Source organism: Pezoporus flaviventris, unplaced genomic scaffold (genome assembly GCF_033815535.1).
Source record: "Pezoporus flaviventris isolate CSIRO_AGI_PZ_B2104156 unplaced genomic scaffold, CSIRO_AGI_Pfla_v1 ptg000078l, whole genome shotgun sequence".
Taxonomy (NCBI): Eukaryota; Metazoa; Chordata; class Aves; order Psittaciformes; family Psittacidae; genus Pezoporus; species Pezoporus flaviventris.
In genome coordinates this window covers 5,352,304-5,375,203 of record NW_026892626.1, presented here as the reverse complement: position 1 = coordinate 5,375,203, position 22,900 = coordinate 5,352,304, and the positions used below count along the sequence as shown (strand labels likewise).

General features: G+C 38.4%; 1 protein-coding gene across 1 annotated transcript in view; it reads right to left on the bottom strand.

Moving 5' to 3' along the window:
* Positions 1-3,729: 3,729 nt before the first annotated feature.
* The window catches only part of USP7 (ubiquitin specific peptidase 7), a 77,319-nt gene continuing 58,148 nt past the window's right edge, over positions 3,730-22,900 (bottom strand). Inside the window, exons 14-31 of the mRNA XM_061474120.1 lie at positions 22,750-22,894; positions 22,038-22,168; positions 20,832-20,966; positions 20,555-20,656; positions 19,768-19,873; positions 19,417-19,509; positions 18,677-18,744; positions 17,364-17,464; positions 15,798-15,951; positions 15,355-15,422; positions 14,152-14,260; positions 13,977-14,054; positions 13,510-13,610; positions 12,781-12,880; positions 11,799-11,918; positions 10,387-10,458; positions 9,390-9,480; positions 3,730-6,583 (exon numbers count right to left, since the gene is read on the bottom strand). Of these exons, the coding sequence (XP_061330104.1) occupies positions 6,477-6,583; positions 9,390-9,480; positions 10,387-10,458; positions 11,799-11,918; positions 12,781-12,880; positions 13,510-13,610; positions 13,977-14,054; positions 14,152-14,260; positions 15,355-15,422; positions 15,798-15,951; positions 17,364-17,464; positions 18,677-18,744; positions 19,417-19,509; positions 19,768-19,873; positions 20,555-20,656; positions 20,832-20,966; positions 22,038-22,168; positions 22,750-22,894 (1,881 nt within the window). The 3' untranslated portion in view covers positions 3,730-6,476. The remainder of the gene's footprint in view (positions 6,584-9,389; positions 9,481-10,386; positions 10,459-11,798; positions 11,919-12,780; positions 12,881-13,509; positions 13,611-13,976; positions 14,055-14,151; positions 14,261-15,354; positions 15,423-15,797; positions 15,952-17,363; positions 17,465-18,676; positions 18,745-19,416; positions 19,510-19,767; positions 19,874-20,554; positions 20,657-20,831; positions 20,967-22,037; positions 22,169-22,749; positions 22,895-22,900) is intronic.

Genomic DNA, 22,900 nt, shown 5'->3' with positions numbered 1-22,900 from the left:
AAACAAAGTTTATGCAGCCAGATGGCATCAAGTCTCTGTTTCCTAACTGCATAAGATTCTACACATAAAACTACTGGTATGAAATATATAGGAGTAGGCTTAGGTTCTGCAGTTTGCTCCCTTGATGGTGAATCTGTCTGGAGTTTACCATCACATAGTTGGACTTACTTTAAAACAAAAAGTCTTGAAGACTAATTTAGTGTCACTTGTATTTATGCTCTATTTGATTCATTGTCCTGAGCTGTGAAGTGACCAGCTCATGAGTACTTACTTCAGTGCTACTACTGCTGCTCTCAAATCTCCAACCCAGATGGGACACAGACTCTTCTGGACTTTTCAACCCATCACTAACCGAGAGGTTTGGACACGCATATTTTAGGGAAGCACTTACCTTCTATGCACTGGAACTGACAGGCTGGGATTTCATCTCTCTCTGCTCTTCTTCATAGTACTACCCCTGCAGGGCTGTGGGTGGTACAGTGTAGCTGATTATTTATTAATAAAACACTAAGTTATGAAACTGTCTTTACTGTATTACATACATGGTAAGAAAATAAACTTGTTATTGTTAACAATACTGGCAAAACATCTGTTTGCATTGCTTCCATGACCCACTGCATCCTGAGCGGAGACACTGGTCAGCCTGGGACACCCCGTTTACAAACCAAGAACCAACAGGCAAACACAGAAAAATCAGCAAGCACAGCTTGGAAAAAAGCCACCAGTACCACAGCACAAGGCCTTCATTTTACCTCTCGGCCTCACCACTGCAGTGCACCACCTCCCAGACAAGGCCTTACTGGGCTTTACACTTTGCAGAGAGCTTTCACAGATCTCATCCAAAGACACTTGCAAAACCAAATTTCTGCAGTTACATGCCCAGAAGGTGCCAAGAACCTGCTCAACACTGACAGGACCAGCTGCTGTTTATTGCTGGCTGGAAAAGTCAACAGAAGAATGTAAGAAACCCTTGATTTCAACGTTCTACCACAAGCGTTTTCGTGTTAGTACCATAATTTCAGTGGCAAGCGGGGTGCGTGTCTGGCAGCACTCAGGCTGATCCCCTGACATTGTCTGACTATGGATGAGGTACATTGCCTGCGCTCCAAAGGATCCCTACCACCTTGCAGTTAAAATAACCTTTAAACTTCCCAGTTCTTCTGACATTAAGTTTGATCGAGTTATTTCTTGTAGCTATTTAGTCCCCTTAAGCTGCAAAAATTAAAGTGTCCCCCTCAACAGCCATTTAGCCACATCGGCTCCAGCTCCGCGGGAACCCCCTCGAGGCCGGGACTCGCCGTAGGAGGGGTTTGCCGCCACCGGCACGCACAGAACCCTCCTCTCCTCAGGACACCCCAGGGGGACACCAGAGAGCCCGACGGCCTCCCCCGGCGCAGCAGGCCGCTCCGGGAGGGCAGCCCGCACTCGCCGTCCTCCCGCGGCAGCACGCCATTCCCCGCTGACACCGCACCGCGCCTAGCCGGCACCGCCAGAGGCGGCACACCGAGCCCTCAGCGCCACAGCGCCGGGCGCCTGAGGCAGTGCCCTTCCCGCCACACTGCGCCCCCTTGTGGGGCCCCTCGCTGCAGCAGGGTGGATGGATCCGAGCTCCAGGCCTCGGACGGCACAAGCCGCGGTCCTGAGCTAAACAAGAGCATTGGATCAACGCCAGCGATAACGCAGAGCGAGCGTTCTCCAAGCAGTTCAAACCAGAGGGAGTATCAGGCTGGGGCAGCGTGGCAGCACCACAAACAGGCACGGTGACCTGCTGAAGGTGAGAACAGCAGCACTGAGGGACACTGCTGAAGGAAACCGTGGCTACTAGCCAAGCACAAACTGTCTGTAGAGCAAGCACAGCATGATTCAGCATGCCCGACATCTGCAGCAATATGGGCCACAACCCGTGCTGATGAGCATCGGACCAAGAACAGCGCCTGGAGCAGACGTGGCCCTCCTTAGGACCTCAGCACCAGCAGCAGCCAAAGCGAACTACCTGGAAACACAGTGCCTATCACCTGTGTGAGTTACTGCTGTACGCACGCTTAGAAACTCACAACCTCCAAAAGAAGCACAGGCTCCACAGTGCAGTTCCTCAAGGGAGGCATTTCTATCGAGGCTGACACATTCCACCTCCCAGCCCAGTGGTACAATTGTAAGTGCCTTCTGTTGTACCAGGTCAGTAATGCCCCATCCAATGGGGACCCAACCTACTTCAACCCAGGGTGAAATTACTACCACACGAATTAAATCCACAAGCACTCATGGAGATGTCGGCCCAACAGGTTTCATGCCATTTCACACGTTATTTTTAAATGTTAAGATTTTTCTCCATTTTTAAATCTGGCTGTGAAACAGCAAGCTTTGCTGTTAAGTAGTGGTAAAGAATGCATGGAACCAGTAACAGGAGAAAAGGTGACAGAGCAAAACCCCACATGAATATATACATAAGAAATTATTTATATGATTTAAGATGTACAGGAATCATTTAACAGAAGTAGTTGGATCATTTTTACATCAATAGTTGGAGATGTTTAAACAACAATTTACACAAGTATTTAATAACAAAATGCAGGCTTCCAGGCACAGCCTGGTGGCTGGGAAATGTAATTTACTGCTGCTGTGCTTGGTACACAGCTAACTTCAACACCACCTGGGATAGAAATTATGTTGAGCACAGATTTGAAACCAGATTTGGTCACAGCACAGGTGAGTATTTCCCCTTTTTCTGACCCTAAAGACCAGGCTGGTTTAAAAGCCAACAATAAATGACACCACAGCATTAACATACCAAACACTGATGCTCTCTGCCTCAATATCCAAATCATTCAGTTCCTCCAAGGAAAAAACAAGAGTTCAAAAACCGGAAACTGCCACAGAAGTCAACGTTTGCCTTGTGGCCAGCTCTCCCTACACTGTGAATGTCATTCCTAACACACAGGTCAGCTGAATTTATCACCCTGGTCTAACCAAAATCACCCTGACTTCTGAGTGACTCCTTAGCTTTCATACCCAAATCTTCTCTAAAATGAACAGACAGGACACCAATCCAGTGTTTATCCTAGTCTACTTTATTTACAATATATACAGTTCCTACAGAAAATGATTTCTCACAAAGGATATTCACCAGCAAAACTACGGCACAGCTTGTGTTTGGGCCCTGACACCTGCAGCCAGCAGAGAGCCCACAGGGCAGGGCGACTGGGCTCCAGTGGGATGTCAGATGGGATGTGGGCAGGATGCTGGCGTGCCAGCTCTGCAGGGGCAGCAGCTGAGGTAGATCCAGTATGCAGGAGGCACTGCACGTTCAGCACATCCTCCGGCACATCGGCCCGATCCCTCCAACATCCTGGGGCAGCACAGCTTTGTCCAGGTGTTGCTCAGTAGGCCTTCTTGTACACAGGGTGTTTGGTTGGCTGTCACTCTCTAATCAGCAGCTATGTCACTGGTGTGATTTGCTTAGATCTCACAGAACGCTTTGGACTCCTTTAGGATAAAAGGCACTATGTAAATCTACAGGAACAATGCTTGCTATTTTCCTAGGGAGAATTCAGACGGGCCATTTAACATAATTTTGCTCTGATGATCTGTACCATGAAATTACGTCCTTATTGCTTAACACTTCTATTAACTTCATTTAATGCATTCACTGCTTATTATCCAGATAATTCCAAAATCTGAATAAAAAATTTGAAAGAAAGGTAATTTTGAGGACTGTATTGTTGTAAATACTTTTAGAATGAATTAAATATACTGCACCTGAGAAACATCCTGTCTTCCTCTTCTCTTTGTAGGTGTTTCCACTTTTGAACAAGTTACTTGTGCTCCAAAAAAAAATTACTTTATTTTTTCATTAAAAACCTTCAGTTATTGAGAACTGCATCTGGAATGCCTGAATGTATCATCTCTTCAAAACTAGTGAGGAAATAGCACAAACACTGAAGCACGTTAAAACTCGTCATCTAAAAAATCAAAAGGCACCCAAAATTTACTTCGTTAGTGGTATTCTCTTCTGAAATAGGAAGTATTGTGATTCCTTAAGGTACTTCCTAAAAGCTTCCAACATCCTATGCATGAACATGAAAAATTAGTGACATTTGGCTACAAGCTCATTTTTAGATCAGTTACTGTAACATTAAAGTCACAAAACATAATTAGGGCTTACTACTGCTGACCAGAGTCTCTGATTTTACCAAAATGTTTTGAATACAAATCCTGACATTTACTGAAAGCCTGCAGAGACAATACAAGTACTAGTAAGAACACCACTTGGATGGGGTTGTAATTCTCACCACTTTGATGCAAATACAAATTAAAGGAAAACTTTATCCACTTAAGGCAAGTCATTTAAAGCACTTCCCTCTACCTGGAAGCTCTGCACTCAGGTAACAAAAAAGAAAAGCCTTGACTAGAAATCAGAGACAATTAAAAGCACTGAAAGATATAAATTAAAGCAAACAAAAAAAAAATGCCTAAAACTTGAGCAATTAATTCATTTTAAAGCTAAAAGAAAGAATTAGATCTTAAAATTAAATTTACAAATCCTTGCTGGTGTTTTCAGTAATCACCAGAATCCATCTCAGAAAAATGTATAAAGGCCATCACATGTACTCACGCCCTACTAAACATTTACTGACAGGTCTGAGACAGGGAAGCTTCTAAGCATTTTCTGTTTTGGTTATGAATACAGGGAAGACATTACAGTGGGGATCTATTGCTCTATTAAGGAAGCTTACCTTTAGAGACTCCAGATTTTACTTTACAGCATTTATAGTATTAGACTTGAGAATCTGGACCACAAAATTTTGTACAGGCAGGCAGAGTCAAGTCTACCACAAAAACTCTACTACAAGCTTTACAAATGAACTAGTAAAATAAGTTCTTCCATTTGTCTTATTTGTACATGGCTCCTCCCTGGAAAACCTTTTATTGATTAAGCTCAAATTTGACTAGTTAGGAGGTACAAAACAAAAGCAAAACAAAAAAAAAACCCTCCAAACCCAAAACAATGAGACAAAAATCCCACAAATCTTCCCCAAAACAAACAACATGAGGGTTACACTATTGTTAACACTTAAGAAAACAAAACAAAAACAAAACACCACACCTTTAGCAAAACCTCACAAATGAAAACAGTTCCCAAAACTCTGTTTCCAAGGAGAGGAAAAATCTTCAATGTCCATGTGATCACTCACCGAAAAAAATTTTATAGAAAATTTTATTCAACATACAACATTTTCCAGCAAAAAAAGGCAATATACAGGAAGAGTTGTTGTACACTGCGGCTACAGAAACAAAATAAAATACTGGAAAAGAATGTAAAATTAATGTGAATTGCTGATTCTATCTTTACTGCACTCAAAACTAGACACGCAGCTGGCATGAGCTCCAAAAGAAAAGGAAGCAGTCTGGGGACTGAAATAAAAATACACACAATGAATATCAACATCAGTGAAATTCACTTGCAGACTCACCCAATAAAATTAACCTCCAAGTGTTAAATTGTACATGTTCAGTCATTAAATATACATTTTCATATTTTCTTTTTTCTTCTTTTTTTCTTTTTTTTTTTCTTTATTCCTCCTTTTTTATACAAAGTCAACAGCTTACTAAACACTAGTGAGCATGCCCTCTGTGCTAAAAGGCTAGTTCCTGTGTTTTCCCCATCTCTTCCCAAAATAACTAAATTAATGGTATTTATAATCTTTTCACTTGCTTTTGCCAACTTTTGAGTGTCATTCTATTTGCCAGAAGATGGCACAACAAATCGCAACAGTGTTTATCAATGGCTGAAAATTTAATAAAAATACCCAAATATCTTTCTTTTTATGACTCGGGGCATCCACTTGGCAAAACGGGATGTAAAGTAGTGACTAAATTAAACGAAAACTAGTTTATTAAAAAAGATTCTATGCAGCTGGAGGAGACAAAAATCCCGAATAAGTGCCAACAATGTACACAATGAAGTAGAGATTGCTATTTATTGATGATGTGAGTTTTTTTGCATTTACAAATGCACAAAAATGTCATTTAAAGTATAACTGAAGGAAATAAATCTGATGTGAGTCTAAACATAAGACTTACTGGCTGCAGTGATGGTGAACACCATACTGGGATGGGCAGCCAGCCAGCTTATGCCATCTATAAACGTACTACAGACAAATATTTTGCCAATGTCAACTGTTCTACTAAACTCTTCCCTCATTATGCTGACAATTGCCTTGCATTGTTTACCATAAAATAACTCTCATTGGCATCCAAGCTTTATAAAAACACCTTCATTTTGCTCAAAAAGGGCAGTCAATAGATACAGAGAAGCCAAACTGAACAGCCTCAACAAAATAAAATTAACATCAGCAGCAAATCCTCTTGCTGAAGACTTCAGATATAGTGCACGTGTACCAAAGTTCTACAGTTGTTAAAAAGGTGCACACACACACTTATTTTTGTCCCTTGCCTTGACAATCTGGTTAAGTAAGTCAGTTATGGATTTTAATAGCTTTTTCAAGGTAAGTGTAGCGACTTCTCTTTGGGGCTTTATTGAAATGGTCAAGCCCTAGCCATGGCCTTGGATGAGACATGTTGCCTAGAAAAGAAAAGAGAGAAAAAAAAAATAGTAAGCTTTAAGACTAAATTGGAAAGTTTCCTTTACACAAGCTACTGCTGTGTGCCCTGTTCACATTTTGCAAGGAATCCCAATGTATATAGAAGAGGACTGTAGAATAACCCTATAGTCCACAGCCAACAGGGTGGCATTCCTGATCACTGCTTTTCTTCCAGTAACACATTTGACAGCTGTTCCTGGATCAGGTAGCTGACTTCTCTCCTCTTCAATCAGTTACAGGAGCTTAAAGCAGTGAAGTGGGCACTAAAGAGAACTACTGTTATAATTTATGGCCATAGGCACACCAAAGTATCAGCTTCCAGCCTCTGAAACAGGAAGGCATCCAGCATCCAAATACGACAACATATAATCTTTGCCATACTAGAAGTTCTCTCTGCTATATTAATTTATTCTCATCACCTGGTTTAAGTGGGAGTATTTGCTAAATTCATTGTAAAATGCAAATAATCCATTAATAAGTCATGTAACTGACCTCCTCTTTATCTTCCCGGGAAAAAAAAAATTAGTCATATTTAGGCTGTATAGAAAGCATACAGATTTTTTTTTCTCTTGTTCAACCCAATAGGGGTTTATCTACAACCATTTTTCATGAAAATCCACAGTCCACATACTTCTTGCAAATGGGAAAAATTCTCTTTTAAGATGTCCTCAATGCAGAGTATCAAATGTGCTTTGAAGTGAAATGATAAAGGCAGAAACTAAATAGCGCCCCAGCAAGAAAAGCACACTCCTACATTCAAAGCCATCAAATGCAACCACTAAAGCATAAAACACTTGACCTTGCTGGTTGCCTGCATCTACGTTTTGGGTATGTTTTCTTCAGTCCAAAGTATTTGTCATTTTGTTTGACATAATAGTCAATGCCAAACATAAACCAGAACTGCCAATCTTGCTGAGATCACCTGAATGCCTTTTAAAGAAAGAAATTAAGTCCTACACTTAGTGCCAGCACAATTGTTGCTAGAGTGCATCTTTGTAAAGGCAGATGGAAACTACTGACATCAGCTACATCAATCAAATTAGAGAATGCCAAAGCTTTGGTTTAATCAGTCCAGCATGTGTTCAAATTTGGTACTTGTAGAAACACGTGAGCCCCACTCCTTGAAATACTACTTAGATTAAAATGCATCAGAGCATCATATCACCCCATACAGTAACTCCAGGGGTGGTGTGATGAGTTCTATCAAAGGGGCAACTTCCCATGAGGTCTTAAATTAAAGCCCTTTAATATCTCATTCCCTACAACTCCTACAAACAGTTCAAGCTTTCCTTTTTCCAATTTCTGCCATGTTCTGTACTCTTGACCTAGTTACCTGGTTAGTCTTTCACACTGTTTTGGCAATACTGGCTCTACGTTGTTCAGAATGCCCAACAGTTTCAGACTGTTGCTTTGCCCTATGGAAGATGACTCACAGAATAAAATCAAGACTCTGCCTGCTCTGAGCACACAAGAGAGAGTTTATGTGCCCATGGAGAACTGCCCACCCCTGAGTTCATCATCCAGAGACTCCTCACAGCTAGTGCAGAAAAAGAGATCTCTCCAGTGACACGTGCCTCTGCTCACAGATGGCTTGTGCACACAGATGCAGGCATTCAAAGCTTTGGCAAATCCTCTTGTATTCACAGCCATAAACCTGGCTGTGTAACATACCACAACTAGAGAATGTTTTGCTAGGTTCCTGCAAAGTACTCAATAATAGTGTAGGTCTCGCTCTCTGTGGGTTTTGAAATAAAGGGCCAGTTACACAATTTCTTTACAACTGTTACATAAATCCAGAACACAGCTTGAAAAAAAACCCAAAAACAACTGAGTGAAAGTTTGGTCCTAGCATAACCTGCCAACAAAAGATAGAGCTTGTAACTATCAGAAAAACAGAACTACAGAGCAAGATGTCCTCAATCTCATTTCTACTAGACAGAGCAGCTCACAAAAAGGAACAGTCAGCTAAACCGGGGGGGGGGGGGGGGGAAATATCCCAATGAATTCACAGCTTTCAGCAGAACCCTGACTGCAGATTCAGTGGTGCCATTCCCAACTGAAACTCTCAAATTCCACTGTGGTGGAATTTTTGAATTATTAACCTAGTTTCTCCCATGTGTAAATCCCTCCAAGAATATAGCTTTAAACATCGGTCAAGTAAGCAAGATGGGAAACCATCCACAGACAAATTCAGAACATACCTGCATTTGTAGCTTGGCAGATCAGCTCTTAGGAAAATAATCTAAACAGCACCCTATTCACATTCACAATATCCTTGTTAGATTCTCCAGATTCATTGAAGATATCAAGAACAAAGAAGTATCTTCAGTGAATATGAGAGTTCAAATACCTCTTTGCAGCACATTCAAAATAAGGATCTTATGATAAGGCACTTTGATGCAATAAAAGGAGCGTATACTTCAGTAACAATGTGAGAATCAAACATACAAGGGAGCAGATGGACAGTACAGATAAGGTACAACTGATGTTATTCTCTTCTGTAAAGTATGTTGATATTGACCCATTTAGTCACTCAAATGCAAACTTTCAATTCGGAAGGAAACAGATTTAGTTATTTGTATGCCTATAAAATACAAATTCTCAGACTAACTTATACACTTAAGTGCGTGCACAAGTGTATACAAATACCTGCTTATTTACTACATATATTTTATGTACAAAGAGCAAACTATTTCTGCACCCTGAGTTAAGGATTGTCACATTGTAACAACTGGCAGAGCAACTTCAGCAGGTCAGAAGAATAGTGAGGTTATCTTAACAACTTACCAGGTTGGGGCTCAAAGTCTTTCAAGTTCACTTCATACTCATCTTCATTGAGATATTGGTGTCGGCCCATCATTACAATTGCAAACTTAAACTATGAAAAGGGAAAAAAAAAAAAAAAAAAGCCAGCTGGTAAGATACCACATTAAAACAAAGCCCTAAGGTCTAATTTCACAGTCTAACTTGCAGCTCACTGTAAGTAGTATTCTTCAGGGGTTGATAAAGGCCAATCCTATTTAAAATGCTCACCAACAACCTGCATAAAGGGAAAAAATGAATGCTCAGGAAATCATGAACCTGCTTCTGGAGTACTTTGTCCAGGTTGAGGCTCTCCAGGGAAAAAGAGATAGCAACAAACTGCATCAAGTTCAGCAAGCAGCTGGGGGCTGGAACATACAAGAAGTTAAGGGAAACGGATCTGTTCAGCCCAAAGAAAAGGCTAACTGGGGCATCCAGTCTTCCACCAACTGTGGGATGTTACACAGAAACAGACTTTTCTCAAAGAGCTCTACAGCAAAAAAGACAACAGGCAACCATCACAAGAAGCTGCAAAATGAAAAATTCTGATTACATATAAAGAAAACCAAAGTCTTCACAATGACTGTGGTAATGCTGTAACATACAGCGTCCAGAACATGACACAATTCCCATCTCTGGCATTTTTCAAATTGCAACGAGGTAAGACCCTGAGCAGCCTCAGTTAACTTTAATCTACTTCTGCTCCAAGCAGGAACCTGAAGTAAATGGCTTCTAGGGGTCCTGCACCATCTAAACTTTCATAGGTTACTTTAATGTTTTGCTAGGTACCTCTTTTGATGCAGGACAGAAACATTTCTACACATCCTACCTAATAATTCTCAGAAAAAAGCATTATTAAGTCAAACAACTGTTCAATTGATCAAAATTTACACTTATCCCAATTCTGTGGTGTTTCAGCTTCTTAAAATAAACTCCTTTAGGGTCTATAATCAGCAATTAAACTCTCACAACTTGCCATTACCTTTTCAAATTCTTTTTCTTGTATGTCCAGCATTGTCTGAATCCGCTTCATAACCTCTCTGAAGTGTTCACCCTAAAATTTCAACAAAATTTTCAGTATCACAAAAATACAGGGATACTGTTAGTATTTCCTGCTTCAACCTTCATTGAAATACACTGCCTTAATCTCTCAGTTATTTACAAAACCACACAAGTGCCAACATCATCCTCTAAAATATGGATAACAACATAAAACGTGCTGTGAACTCATCCGCTTTAAGTCTTTCAGTAACTGTCCCATAGATCAGCCAAGCACTGCTAATGATATGTGCAAGTCAGGTTAAAGTTAAGAAAAAGTTAGAATATTAGCAGCAAAATCAGAATTTGGAAAAATAAAATTTACATATCCTTTCTAAGCACATCACTTTTAGAAATGTCTACACCTGTGATGCTCCCACTCAATCAATAACCTTTTGTTGTGTGTTTCTGCATGCTGTATATGTAAGCTGCCAAAAAAAGTGATGGATACCATCAACTTAAAGATCAATAATATATATATAATATACATATATTATATACGTAATACATATATATACACACACACTGTTGTGGAAGAATTGCAAATGGTTTCCACCAGAAATCAACATGCAGGTTTTACTTCATATTGATAAAAAAATAGAAATACAATAAAATTCTATGAGATGCAGAGATGTGGACATATTTCTCATTCCCAAACTTTTAGGAAAAGTAGGTAATTTTCATACAAACTAATTAAAGTTAGATTAGAAGCAAATTGCTAACTTCCCCAGAAATACACACTCCGATAGTCAAAGAATCTCTGTGACATTCAGCTGAAGCAGCACCACATAAAAAACCTTAAGAATTTAAATAAAGCTTTCAAAATGCGCTTTCACGCCTGTATTCGCTTCTAGCCCTAGAAGATAAAGCACATCAAATCACAGAGGCTAGGAAATGCAAAGTCATCTTAGAAAACATTGAAGGAAGCAAACTCATTTTTCATCATCACATGTCTCCATAAGAAACCAAGCAACCACTGCCTAGCTACTTTTGCCAACAAGTTTGCACCATGGTTATTAAAGTGGTACTAGAAATAGGATTCTGTTTTGTTGGAGAGGGGAAGGAAGGTTCCAAGGGGGATCAAGGGTAGTATTGTTTTAATAGCATTTCAAGCTCTCGGCCAATGCAATGAATAGTTTCTAGATATTGCACATGCTCGCTGAAACATGAAATAGTCTGTATATGTAAAAGAGAACTGAGATGGTAAACGATTTAAGTGTAAAAAGGCATATATGGAGCAGAACCTTTTATACTAGAGCAATATTTTTTATACACTTGTCATAATTTCTTTGACAGTACTTTAAGAAAACATCATCAGTATAATCCCATGGGGAGAAAAAGGAAGGCATACTGTACCTGGTGTATCCTCAGCAAGAATGGAATTCCAAATGTCCCAAAAACCTCTTTGTGGAAATGTGCCACTGTGATTAGCATCTCATTTTCTTTATCTATATCTACCTGGTCCAGAGGAATTTCCTAGATCAAGACATAAAGTTATAACTGCAATCAGCTAAAACTTCCCTAAAAAGTAACTTACCCAGTAACTAACAGCATAACTCATGCACTGTTACTGATACAGGCAAGTCTATTTGAAAGCAATCAAAAGAACCATGCTGTCTGACAAGAGTCTTTTTACAGGAGTCGCTCACCCCTGGCAGGACAGCATTCCAGGTTCCCTTACTCAGTAAATACTCTCCTGGCTTTCCCAGTTGGCATTTTGGACATACAATCATCTGTCAGCCGTAGCAGTAGCTGACAGCAGTATCTCAAGCCTTCTTGTCATCTCCTCATTAAGTTTACACCGGAAACTGTGTTTTGTTTGTTTTTTTTTTAAATTTCTGATCTTTGAGGCAAGTTAACAGATTTGAATGATGAAATGTTTAAAAGAAAAAAAAAAAAATCAATCACATTGTAAGGCTTAAATTTAGCTCAAGAAGCTCAAACTTAACAGAAAAAAGAAGTATTCTTAAACACTTAACTTCAGAGTATGAAAGCAGGTTCTAAACATAAACATTTATATCATAAGTCCTCAAACTGGAATTACTGGTAAGGCAGCAAATGGCCTATGCACAGGCCCTCCCTTGCTAAGTCTTCATGCAATAATAAACATACATAAAAAAAATTCAAGAATAAAATCATTATAGGGAAGCAGATGGAACAAAGGAAAAGTTTTAGAAGTTATTATCTTTAAAAACACATCCATATTATAACGTAATCTAGCTTGCTGCACGTATCACACTATTTAAAAATCAGAATCCAGCCAAGGAGAATTACCACTTCAGAGAGTTTCTTCTCTCAGAGTCAAGTTTTCAAGTTTCTGTAAGAAAGTAGTATTTACCTCTATTCGAAACGTTCGACTTGTTGCAGGTGACAAACACTCTAACAGCTCATCTTCCTGATGGACACCAATTATTTTGTAACTTACAATTTCTAGCAGCCTTAAAAACAAACAAATAGGAAAAGCATTAAAGCAAGAAAAAAAGAATCAAATTAAAATAAAAACTCAATCAATGCAACATTTCTTTCTCAGACGTTGAGGATTAGTGTACTCAGGATGTAAAAAGATGCTACAACCGTATTTGTAAAACTTTAAATTCAGTCTTTAATAAAAATTAAGCTGTAAAGTTAAAGGAAGTTAAAGTTTAAGGAATTACTGGCTCATGGTGAAACAAAGACCCACTGCGTGCAACTACAAAACAAAGGGTTTTTCAAATTTAGATTATTTTTAAAACGCTCTTTAAATGACCCCACTTCTAACATCTGAAAAGTGAACAACAGCATGAAATGCTGGAATTGGAAACAGCTATTACATTGCAACGTAACAAATGCAACTGACGAAATTATGCATCTCAAGGATGTAACTTTATGAAATACAAAACAATGATATAAAATTTGTATTCTCAGTTAATATGAACTCCCTTAACAATGTGAACCAGGAAGCTTTTTAACACAGTATCGGACTATTATTTGCTAATAATGTTCTCCACAATATTTTAAATTCTAGGGATACTTTTCTGTGTAAAACCCACATGATCACGTAAAAGAAATCACAATCTTCCAGCTTTACCTTAATTTCCCTGAACCTTTTTCAGAGAGTTCTACAACTTTTTTACATTCTTCTAACAGGTCCCGCACACACCCATGCTTATCTGGATATACTGTTATTTCCTAGAGAATTTGAAACAGGAAAACCATTAGTAGATCTGGAAATGCAAACAGCCATATTAAATAGAATTTAGAAGATTCTTCACCACAAAATCATCTTCAAAATATAATAATTATTAAAGTGAACACCTGTGTTATCTTAATTTTTACGAACTGTCCTGACTTTTAAACAGTTCTTTGTTATTAGGTTTTGGTGCTTTGGTTGTGGGAGATTTTTTGGTGGTAGGGCTTTTTTTTTCCCATTACATAATCTACAACTTTGTTCTAATTTTGTGTTGTTGAGGGACAACAGTGTGTAAACCATAATCACAGCCATAGCAGCTTTGACACAGAAATGACAGCATGTGTATAACAACCAGCCTCACTCACCTCTTCCCTAAACTGGCTATTTAGCCATATGCATTTAAAACTTCTTCTGTTTTCAAAATCTGTTATTTTCATTTTGAGCTTAAGGAAGAAAAGAAAAAACACTTTAGGCATAATTTGTACAGGGTAGAATTATCTTTTTTTTTAATTCACACCAATAAAAACAGAAGACTCTTACCTGTTGATAGTAAAGTTTCTTAGGTTGCCTAGGCTTGAAGAACTGCAGAAGATCTCTTAAAGTACCTTCATAATTATGCCTAAGAGGATTACCAGGGCCATCCCTATAACTACAGAAGGAAAAAGAAAAACACTAGTATCTCTTTACAGTCCACCACTGTTCAGTAAATCAAGAACATTTTTTCCCCTGGCTTCCAGTTTCACAATTGCAAGCACAGCCTAAGCAGCATTCTATTCAGTGCTTTAGTAATTTCTAAACAGGTGAGCACATGGGAACAGAAATACAACTTACTGTGCATGTTAACCCTCTTGGACATTTACAAGCTCACTTTTAATGCTGCAGGGTGGCAGACCTACATTTCTCCGAAACTACTAGTACAGCAGCACATGCTTTACCCTGTGAAAGGTTAATTTGTAGAGCCATATGACCCAGCAAATTCCAGAGTGACCACAGCACTGTCAACTATAAAGACCTATTCAAATAACGACAGACTCACTGGTGATAGAGATACCTACAGCTTAATAGAGACCAATCTACATGAATACAAAAAGATTATGTCATTTTTGTGTGTGCATTATTCCTGCAGCATATACATGTAACAACAAATATACTGTTTTCTGCTATCATTTTATGCAGACTCAAATCCAATTTTACACAACTGTGCCTGAGAACACCACTTTAACCAGAAATATCCCTTTAAGCAGCTGTGAATTCTTTAGATCATTGTCGTTTTCATAAAATCTCATTTGCAGACATCGGGGGAGGAGGGGAAATAATCAGTGGAGTTAACTTCTGTATTTAAACCTGTAAAATCAGCAAAAATGCTGCTTTTATGTGCACTGCTCTCCCCCATTCTGGAAATCTGCATTCACTGAAACAGCAAGTACATTAATTTAATAACTGGTCTCTTACAGTAAGGTTTTGAAGCAATTAATGTTTTCATAAATTTAAACAATTAGTCCAGTTTTTTTCAGTCACACTTAGATCTCTTCTAAAACATGCAATTCTTTGAGGGTCTAAAGCCATTCACTGTAGCACTTAAAACTGTGCAACTTGCTGTGCATGCAAGCCAGAGCACTAACACTTCACTGGTCAAGAGTTAGTTAACCACCTGGAAAAGCTACAAAGTAACTGCCACCTATCTATAAAATACTGTAATAAGCATTTTAAAAGAACAGTTTAGACACAGAAAATTTATCTTACCCTTGGGACTTGAAAAACTGTAATAGCATTGGATCCGTATTAAGCCTTTGTGCCACTGTCTTTGCAACCTGCAAATAAAGTTTTTGGTACATTCTGAATTACTACAGGCAGTTGTGATATTGCTCTACAATCACAGAGTCATTCATTACACACCAATACATTATGCTACTGAAACTACCTGACAAGAGCAGAGTGGCATATCAAGAAAGAATGCTATTGTCAAATAAGTCATTATTAATAAAACTAGGGAGGTTCGGGAGCATTTTCTTCTCACAAACATTACTGGCTTCCTTAAATTTTTCATTACCACAATCCAAAAACTAGTGTACAAGAACAGATCTACTCTTTTCTGAAGTATGCATAATGCAATGCACTTGTGAACTAGTGCAAAAGTTACTTTTAGAACAAGGAAACAAAAGCAGAGAAACAAACAGGACACGTGCCTGAAAGTAATTCATCCTATTGGATAAAGTAACAACAAAGCCTGGGTCATTTGGGATGGTTTTATCACAGAAAATGACATCCACACGATGATAGAGGTCTCGGAAGTATTCTTTAGCTGTTGGTAGTTCACTGTTATCATTTTCTGGATCATCCCTACAGGAGCAAACAAACAGTAATACCATTACATATCACACTGTTACATATAAAAGCAGTTAGGGCTTTTAAAAACACGTCCTATGGTAAGTCAGCAACAGTTGAGATACACAGAAATAAAGTTTAGAAACCTCTGTAAAGAGCCACCACTTGTACACAGTAGGACTAATACAGTCAGTAGTGACCCACACCCCTGAGTAGTTCTGTGCGGTGCAAGGGCAAACACACTTGCACACTGTGCTCACTTGTTGGGCAATCTGGCAACACCCTGGATGCAGTCATTTCACAGCAGCATTCTAGCAGTTATCGTCCCTCCCTCCCACCCTGGCACATCACTGCGCATCTGTACTAATGCTGCCACAGCTTTCCAGGTACTCCTGTATTGAGGTACTACTGCATTAATTGCTTTGAACAGAGGCCAGATGTACAATAGCACTCCTTGAACGACAGAAGCAAGAGTTGACACAGACACTGGTTTGGGTCACTACTGACTGGTACCCCTATCTTCTCAGCAGAGAAATAGCACCAGGGTACAAGCTGTGCACTTACCCAGGAGTCAGCAGCCAGCCAAAGGTGCATAACACCAACTGGGTCAACAGGGAATGCGAGTTCCAAGGCATGACATGAGAAATACATTCATCTCACATAATCTGGGGTAAGAGTGCTGAAGATAGACTAGCTGGCTTCCACCCACTGTCAGCCCATGGAGAGAAACAGAGCAACACAGTTGGGTGTGACCATCAGGAGTGAGAGCATTGAAATGCTGATTTATAGCCCTGACAAGCTTATGAAAGATCCCTTTAATGGATACAAGATGCAGGAGTTCTCCTTTTGCCTTGGAGAAAGCTCCAGTTGAAGCACCAGTACACCTACGAGTTGCATATGCTCAGGCAAACTGGGAGCATTGCATCACCGCAGACTAAGGACCTTACTGTGAGCATGAGCAAAAGGAAAAAAAAGGAAAGCAGTTTAGTTTAGTTCTAGGCTGAAAGGAGCTCCAAGCCAAGAGCCTTGTATAGTGGGAATGGTAGTGAGCCTGAGAGCTGAAATGCTGGTAGGCCCCTTCATTCAGGGTCTGAATTACAGTGGCTCCCAGTAAAAAGCTGCTGAACTCAGACACATTGCTGAACCACACTCTTGGGTAATATTAAGACCTATTTATACAGTTACTAGTTTTCTGAACTGGGACAAAACCTTATTTTGCTTAAATAATGTGGCATGGGATAATTAAAATATTGGTAGAATTTTTTATTTTTGTTTCCCCTTTGAATAAACAAACGAGAACTGCTGAGAACATGTCTACTGTTGGAAAACTACTTTGCTATTAAGAAAGCTAAGTTAAAGAAGTTCTGCTTTCAAAGTGAATCAGGTGATTTAACTGCAACGATAAGCCAGCCCCTTAAAATACATACTTCTGAAACACTATGATGTCACCATCCATGAGTTCATCAAGAGCTTTATCAAGAGATACATCATAGTCTTGAATCCTTTCTGTTAAATTGGGTTTAACTTCCTGCAATAAAGAGCAAAAAACTGTTGATCCCAGAATAAAAATAAAACATACAAGTAAAGGTCACAATAGTGAAGAAATCATTAAAGTAACCTGTATCTTCTTACAATTAAAATAAACACACACACAAAATCAAGTGTAATCTTAGCTAAGGTCCAGATACATCTAATTGTCACTCATAAAGCTGGCTGCTCATTTTTACTTTTGGAGTCTCCCTCAATTTACTGCAATTTTCAGAAGTATTTTATCATCTAGCATTATCTTGTTAGCACTAAAAACTTTTCAAAATTCAGAGATTCATTTTCTACTGAAGCAGCTTCCAGGAAGCTAGAGAACACTGATTATGCTCACTTAATTTTAATAGTGCAGTACTTCTGTATAGCAAATCACTTGCCTTTTTTAATTAAAAAAAAGTCAAGAAATCAAAACAAAGCCATATTAAAAATGTGTATACTATAGAATACCTATATGCATATTACATACTTACACTTGTAAGTTGACCTCCTGGGGTAAAAACACCTGTCTAAACAAACTGGAGTCAATCTACAGCCCTGACTGGCACATAGTAGAGTACCTGACAGTTCCGCTTTTTAGGATGGAAGCGTATGTGTAACTACTAACAAAACTCACAATTAAAACCACCCAACAACTGCTTGTTCTTACTATAGCAAGGTATTTGCCTTAGCAAGATCTGCATTTTCAGCATTCATTAAATACAGCAGTTATAAAGTTATTTCTGTAGTTGGGCAGAAACATGTTACCAGACTAAGTACTTTGTTTGCCGACTTCTGACCTGGGGAAGGAAAGAGAAAATGAAACATTTTCTCATGCCCACTGCCTAAGGAGGGCATTGAAAATACGATGGCCACCAATGTTAGCACTATTAGCTCATCTAACTCTGTGACTCGGACGATATGCACAGATTCAGCGCATCAAAGCTGCTCATGCAGGATTTCATGAAGAAGTTTCTTCATTTTAAAGCCTCACACTTCTGGTTGTTTAATTTGAAATCTGTTCTGAAGTTAACTGTGTGCTGCTATTCTCTTGCAGCATTGCAGACTTCACAGCTGCATGTTACAGAGTGCTTACGATTTATAAATTACCACTGTTATGAGCAATCTTTTTTTTTTTAACCAATAAAGCTTTTCCCCCCTCTAGTTATACCATGTAAAAGACAAAAATGTTACAAAAAAAAAATAATCTATCAGTCCAAACCTCATAGAGGATAAGGTTAGTTTCTTGTGGAAATCCGGCTCTCTCACACATAACTGGAAGCAAGTCACCTATAGGAAAAGAAAAGGATCATGAAATGTGTTGCACTTTAAGTGCTACAGAGACCTCCAGCAATAAGGAGAGAACCTATTTTTCTACCCTGGATAAATAGTTTAAAAAATGCCTGAGAGCCTTCTAGGTTAAAGCTTCCCTTATTGACATTCAACAAAAGACAGACTTTTAAGTTTTCCTTCCACTTAATCTGAACAACAGTAACAAAAAAATTATGTGCAAGGCCATCCAAGATCAAAGAGATGAAGTAGCACAGCTTCCCCCCCCCCCCCCGAGAAAATATTTAATCTCTTATGAGCACGCTAAAATACAAAACTCGGAAAGCATGTACAACTCAACAAAATGAGACATTCCAAATGACAAACAGAAGTATTTTTACTCCGTGGACATTTGCTGAATTCTTTACATGGATCCATATAAAAACCAAGGCTCACACCAATTCAGCCTGAGCAGCTGCTCTCAGGCGACCATAGTGAAAAGTTGTAGAAGAGTTATTTTAAAAGCTATTGCAGGAAGATATTCCACAACCAAAACCACTTGAAATAGAAAAAAAAATGGACAGCAATATTAAAATTAATAAAAAAAATTAAAAAAACAACTAAAAAAGATATGCAATCCATTGTCTTTAAAAAGTTTCTATTGTAGCCATGAAATTGAATTTTAGTACTCACGTATTTTACAGGATATAGGTGTGTAGATATGTCCACAATAATTCAAACTCCGAGTCTTCGGATCATACATCTTCAGAAACAACATTACATCATCTACAAATTAAGAAACAAGACTTAAAATTAAGTAAGGCTTATTTGGAGAGTGAAGGTGGGGATATGAACAGTAACAAAGGTATGCCTGATTTATTAATTTTATCAGCATACTTAAGAATATTCTTAAATGCTGATTTTTTATAAGCCAACTTTATACATATAATTTTTTTCAGTGATTCTAAAAACATGTGAATTTTCTGAGATATAGCCAACATGAAAGTATTTTTTATTTACTCAAGTGTCAGCATATATGCTTACGATCTTTATCAAACTTGGGTAATGTTGCTCCAGTAGCAGCCATCTCTGGATCTACTGTTTCCAAAAATATTGTCCATGGATTTTCATTGTCACTGAGCTCAATCATCTATACAGAAAGATATGGAAGAAGAAAAAAAAGTCTCTGGAGAATATACTATATAACTGGATATCTGCATTTTCATCAGATACTTTCTGACATTCTATGAGTGGGAGATTTATTTTTTTTAGTTGCAACAATGACAGGAATTCTATGAAGTTTATTAAGAGAAATGACGACAGAGATAAAGACACCAAAAAAGTTTCAATTAAGCACAAATGACATGTTTTATTTAAAACTGACCTACTTCTTTTGTCACTTAAGTACTACACCTACAGCTGTTTTTATTATGGCAAGAAAATTACTTTTGAGAAGTAACACGACAGTGAAACCGATCAGTTTTCTGTGATAAATTGTAAAACACTGCATCAAAGTAAGCAAGACATTTCATTAATCCAGACATCACTGCCCAAATAATGGAGGACTCAAAAAGACACTTTTGTTTGAAATTGGACATAAGAATTCATGATCTTTTTTTTTTTCTTCATGGAAGATTAATCACAGACCACATTCCTGCCTCCCATCCAAGTCAATCCACTAAATCTCAAGTCTTCTTAAATATTAAGCTTTACCAGATACAGGTTAAATCAAACCCCTGAAAACTCTGATGCCCCAAATGTACACATTCTTAGAGGACTAAAAATCGTGGGTCATTTACAGAAATAATGTCCTCAATCAGTGAATATTTACCGTTTTACTGCCATCTGCTTCATTATCTAACATTGCAGGTCTTTTTGTTCCATTACTTCTAGCTTGCATTGGCCATAATCTGATTTGATCCTGGGGAAATCCCTAAAATAAATAGAAATTGTGACAGGAAACAAACAAACAAAAATGATACTTTTATTAAACCCAAACAGTTCTTCTATGTTAAAGGGTCTGTATTATTACTGCTGCCAATACTTAGAGAAGATAAAGACCACAAAGCAATCCTAAATATACAGATATTCAGCTACAGGAAACTTACCATTGTTTGAGAGAGATTTTGAACAAATTCCGTAAGCGTGGAGTTTTTTAATACTTTGAAAACAGTGTATTTTACTTTTTCTTCATCATACATGTCATTGCCTTGGTGACCGCAGAACTGATCCTCTGCCACTATCTGGAAAATTACATTTAAAGGTTACTATTCATGTTAACTGCACAATGTAGTAGCTTCTTATGATGCTTTACTATGCAACATCACTGGCTCTCTGCATAGTGGCACAGTGCTAACAATATTTATGTTCTCATGAAGAAAATTTGCAAGTATACAGACTCTAATGAATTATTTTAAATTGTGATTGATAGCCAAATCAGTGTAATTAAAATACAGTAAATCTTACAAATCCCACACAATTAAACCCAGTTGTGCTTAGATCCCAATCTTGAAAACACGTGCTCTAGCAATCTTGGCACTTAAAAAAAGGCTACATAATTATTCTACTCTTGTTATGCAAGGAGGCCGGCCTGAAACGTCTACTAGATATTCCACAGCTCCCATGCATTTTTGGTCAACAGAAAGACGAACTGTGCAACTCTGCCAGTCTCTCCACTGACAACAGCTCTGGTGTAACTGCAGTGTAGAACAAGTAAAGCTTCACTGACATGTGTACTTATGAGCACCAGAAAGAAGATGGAAGGAAACATGGAGGCAAATGGAAAATGAATTCTGTTTTCTTGTGCCAGGTGGGCTCTGGAAAGAGCCATAAACAGGATTCCTTAAGGCAATTCATAATAATCTAGTCCATCTGGCTTTTCCAAAAAGGTAATTGCAAATATAAGCACTCTCCTTCTGCTTCTACTTGATGAGCTCAGGTTGGCAGTAGTCCAGGCCTGCAGCCTATGGGCAGATACATTCTAATTTTAGAAAATAACTCCTGAAGGAGATAAAACTGCAGTGGCAGTGAGCCATTTAAAATAACCTGGTCCTCCCTCCTCTCACCTGAACTTACCACTTCTACTTGCAAACACTTAACTTCTAGAGGAAATAGACATGTCTATAACATGTTTGTTTCATTAGGATTAATTGCATATGTAAATATACTTACAAGCACTAAAATCATAATTTCATTTCAAACACTACTTCCAAACACAAATGAAAAAAATTAAAATCAAGGTTTGTCTTTGGTGGCTCAACATTCTGAATTTTAATAGTAAGATAGTTGCAACTTGATCTGTTTCAAAAGCTGACCTGCACTTGCATGTAGAGGTGAGCTTCCTGCCTCTCCTTCCTCTTCTGTGCTTCTATTCTTTTCTCTTCTTGTAGCCTTTCTACAAGTTGTTGAGGAATATCATGGTCTGTGACAGGCTGCAAAACTTCACCTACAAAGCAGATTTTATTATATCAAACAGGGTTTTCTTCAGACACACTTGACTTTCCTGTGATTTGAAGTCAAAACCAGGGTTTTTTTTCAGCTTTTATTTAAAAACATGGTTTGATATCATCATGATTTGGCAAAAGAAGCCTTTTCTATTCCAAGCCAAAACGTAGTACTTCCATGAAGTGCCTATCATAGGCTTCTGAATTAAATATTCATTTCAGGGTTTATAAAAATACTTGCTGCCACTCATTTTTTTTTGTTTTGTTTTACATATTTGTAATTAATTTGATTCTATTTCCATCACTGAAGGTAGCTCACTAATTTGTCCATCCTATAAAACAAACAAGGCTGGGAACTCTGCAGATACACAATCTTGCCTCACTGTGCTAAGACAAGACGTCTAGATTAGCACATGCTTGTCAAAAGACAGAAAGGCCAGTTGATCCCACGGAATCTAAAAATTCTAACTGCAACTAATGAAGTCCTTTTGTATTGGAAGACTGTTAAGAATTCATATGTAAAATATAGCCCTAAATCCCGGTACGTAAAAGCTAACTTGGAACACATGCAGAGTATACATACTTAATTTGGATTCCCTGATGTAAACCAACATGTAGGCATTCGTACAGTGCCGTACGGATAAGTCATCGTCATGACCTCCATAGTTGTGTTCAATCGCTTCTTCCTTTGTACATCGTGATACAACATCATCGTCAAATTTACACCACTAGAG